The sequence below is a fragment of the Manduca sexta genome, unplaced genomic scaffold (assembly GCF_014839805.1).
Source record: "Manduca sexta isolate Smith_Timp_Sample1 unplaced genomic scaffold, JHU_Msex_v1.0 HiC_scaffold_965, whole genome shotgun sequence".
Lineage (NCBI taxonomy): Eukaryota > Metazoa > Arthropoda > Insecta > Lepidoptera > Sphingidae > Manduca > Manduca sexta.
This window is the reverse complement of record NW_023595811.1, coordinates 17971-21377: the sequence shown is the minus strand read 5'-3', so window position 1 is coordinate 21377 and position 3407 is coordinate 17971. Positions and strand designations below refer to the sequence as shown.

At 62.7% G+C, this 3407-nt stretch overlaps 1 protein-coding gene across 1 annotated transcript; it reads left to right on the top strand.

The window, feature by feature from the left end:
* The first annotated feature begins 1884 nt into the window (after positions 1-1884).
* On the top strand, positions 1885-2277 carry LOC119193727. The gene has a single exon (XM_037447351.1). The coding sequence runs from the start codon at positions 1885-1887 to the stop codon at positions 2275-2277; it is 393 nt and encodes a 130-aa protein (XP_037303248.1).
* Positions 2278-3407: the final 1130 nt, after the last annotated feature.

The window sequence follows — 3407 nt, the reverse complement described above, 5'->3', positions numbered from 1 at the left end:
GGGCAACGGCGCGTCGATCAGACCGATCAGGCTGATCTGCGCGCTGGCTAATATCCTGACAACCGAGGTGGTTGGCGGTCGTCGCCTCTTGCGGCGGCCGTCGTGTTGTAGTTTGGTGAGATTGGCCCATCTTGGGCGGCCCCGGTTCTGTCCGGAGGTGTCGACGGGCTCGGTGTGCGCTCACCCGCCCCGAGCAGGCGGTGGGGGACTCTCTCTCCCATTGTCGCCGTCGCAGATCGTAATCCGGTGTGGAGGTCTGTGGATATGTCTCGCGCTCCCGCTGGACCGAGGGTCTTGGCTTAACCGCCCGGACCGCGAGGAAGAAAACCTCTATAAAAAATCACCCCGAATCCCAAGCGGCGGCGCACCGCGAGGGGATGCATGGCCGATGGGTAGTTCGGTCTCGAGTGCGACCCCCGCCAGAGTACCGGCCGACACTCTGTGCGGGTTACGCTAGGCTTACCCAGGTACAGGGTGCACTGCCTGGGCGGACCACCCTTTCCCCATACTCGTGGGACTCAAAATGGATTCTCTTAACTTTAAAAAACCAACGATCATTTTGACGAGATTGCCTACTCCGGTTCCGTCCGGAGAGGCGGTGGTCGGTGGGCGTAAGCCCAACGACGTAGACGATGTAGAGGGGAGTGTGGCTGAAAGGCCAATGGAGGGAGTGGCCGGAACATCCGGGGCCACAATCACAGACATAGATTCAGAGTCGAGCGGAAGTGTCTCTTCCGTCCGGAGCAGGAGGCTCTGGAGGAGGCATTCCCGCTCGATTGACAGTGTGTCACTACACTTCACTAGTGACACTGACGAGCCGGCGCCGAAGACACTAGCAACCGACGGCCGAGGGAGAGGGCGTCCTCCCTCGGTCGGTAAATACGCCGGGCTTAAGAAGGCGCAGAAAGAACGCGACCGCCTGAAGCGAGAGGAGGCCCGAAGAAAGGCCACCGAAGAACTGGATGAGCGACTTCGCCACGTAAAATCGCCACTACCTCCCAGGGCCGACGCGGACGAGGACCGCCCCGTCCTTAAGGAGGACCTTAGAGAGTGCGGGCAGATTGTGCGGGCAATCGTAAGGAAATCGGGCAATCTGAAGGGAACTTCACAGAAGGCCCTAAACCGGGTGATCAACCTCATCATCCGGTACGTGGAGCAGCCCGAGTCTGCCGCGATAGCCCGCCTCGAAGAGGAAAGAAAAAGGCTAAGGAGGAAAGCGCCCGCCTCGAAGCTACCGTCAAAGGGCTGCAAAGAAGAGAACGCCTCGCTCCGCCGCAGGTTAGACGAGCTGGAGGCGTCATCCAGTAAAGCCCCGACAGAAGAATTGTGGGCAATGGTGGAGGCTAGAGTCCAGGCCAGGGTGGAGTCGGCCCTGATGGGGCCAGCCCATAGGCCCACTCTGGCCCACGAAAAGAAGGCCGCCCCCGGGGACACGCAGCTCCCTGTGACGAGCGGCTTCGTAGGAGGGGCGCCTAACAACGGCAAACCGGCGAAGAACAAGGGGAAGGGGAAGGCGAAAGGACCAGCCGAACCAGCTCCGCCCCTCTCCGCTCCTGCGACTGGGCCCTCTAGCGCGCCGCCAACCGCTGTCCCTGGTCCTTCCAGGGCCCCGGCAAAAACAGGGGGAAAGAAGAAAAAGACGAAGAAGGACACGCCAGCACAAGCCGCTCCGGAGCCCCGCCCGCTGCCGCCGGCTCCGACCTCGATGGAAACGCCGTGGGTCGTGGTGGCCAAAAGAACAGAAAGAAGAAGGAAAGGCCCGCTCCGACATCAGCGGCAAACACGCAACCGCCACAATCAACACGTCGGGCGGAGCCAAAACTGCGGCCACCACGCTCTGCGGCCGTAATAATATCTCTTACACCGGCGGCGGTGGCGAAAGGCATGACGTATAAGGGCGTGCTGACAGACGCACAGAACCGGGTAGACCTCACCGGCCTGGACATTACCAGGCTGAGACCGAAGTTTGCGGCCACGGGCGCCCCAATGTACGAGGTGCCCGGGGCTAACTCAGAAGAGAGGGCCGACTCCCTCGCCTCAAGGCTGAGGGAGTGTTTCGCGGGGTCGGAAGATATCAGAATCTCCCGGCCCACGAAGACCGTGGAACTGCGGCTAAGTGAGCTGGACTATACAGCCACTCCAGAATCAGTCGCAGCGGCCCTCTCCAAGGCCGGTGAGTGCGCCGTGGAGGCGATAAAAGTTGGGCAAATTCGCCCTGATCGGTCAGGCGTAGGGACCGCCTGGGTGAAAATGCCCATAAAGGCGGCCCAAAAGTGAAGGGGCGGGCCGAATACTGATCGGCTGGACCGCGGCTCGAGTGACTGTCCTCGAGTCGCGGCCCCTGCGGTGCTTCCGGTGCCTGGAGAGCGGGCACGTTAGGGAGCGCTGCGACTGCGCAGTGGACCGCAGCGAGTTGTGCTATCGCTGCGGTCAGGCGGGCCACAAAGCCCGCGAATGCAAGGCCCCGGCGAACTGCGCAGTCTGCGCTGCGGCCGGCAGGCCCGCCAGGCACCGGCTCGGGGAAGGCTTGTTCGGCCCCCTCCCGACGCAACCGGCGCCGCCCCCAAAGAAGGAATGCGCCTACGGCTGAGGTTCTGTCCCAGCCGCAGGCGGCGAGCCCACCGCAACCAGTGGTAGAGGCCGAGATGGACGTGGAGGAGATCGCCCATCAATAATGGACCTAAGTTTCCTCCAGGCGAACATCAACCACTGCGCCCGCGCCCAGGACCTGTTGTCCCAAAGCCTGGCGCAGTGGTCGGTGCAAGTGGCCGTGGTCGCCGAACCGTATTTTGTCCCGCCCCGAGATAACTGGGTAGGGGACATCGACGGGTCGGTGGCCATCATCACCCAGGGTGCCGCTGGCTCCCCGCCCTTCGCAAAAGTCGAGAAGGGCCAGGGATGCGTCGCGGCTCTGTTGGGGGAATTGTGGATAGTTGGAGTTTATTTCTCCCCCAACAGACCCCTGGCCGAGTTCGAGTCTTTCCTCGTTCGGCTGGGGCCCTGGTTGAGCAGGGCCAACCTCACCCGACGATCGTCGCCGGTGACTTCAACGCGAAATCCGCGGTCTGGGGTTCGCCGGCGACCGACGCTCGCGGTGAGGTCCTGGAGGAATGGGCGATCTCCGTCGGCCTGGCCGTTCTGAACAGGGGTCGGTGGACACGTGCGTGCGGCACAACGGCGGGTCAATCGTTGATTTGTCGTTTGGGTGCCCCGTCGTCGCACGTCGTGTCCGTGGCTGGAGGGTCCTCGTGGACGCGGAGACACTATCGGATCATCGATATATAAGGTTCGATGTCGCCGCGCCCACGAGTCAACGTAACCAGCCCATTGGTGGACCGAGTGCCCCTGGTCAGGACGGCCCGCGGTGGGCATTAAGGCGCCTCGACAAGGAGGCCCTAGAGCTGGCT

What these genes read in the sequence shown, in the direction of transcription:
- LOC119193727 (XM_037447351.1), top strand. Translation starts at nt 1,885, where the DNA reads ATGACGTATAAGGGCGTGCTGACAGACGCACAGAACCGGGTAGACCTC.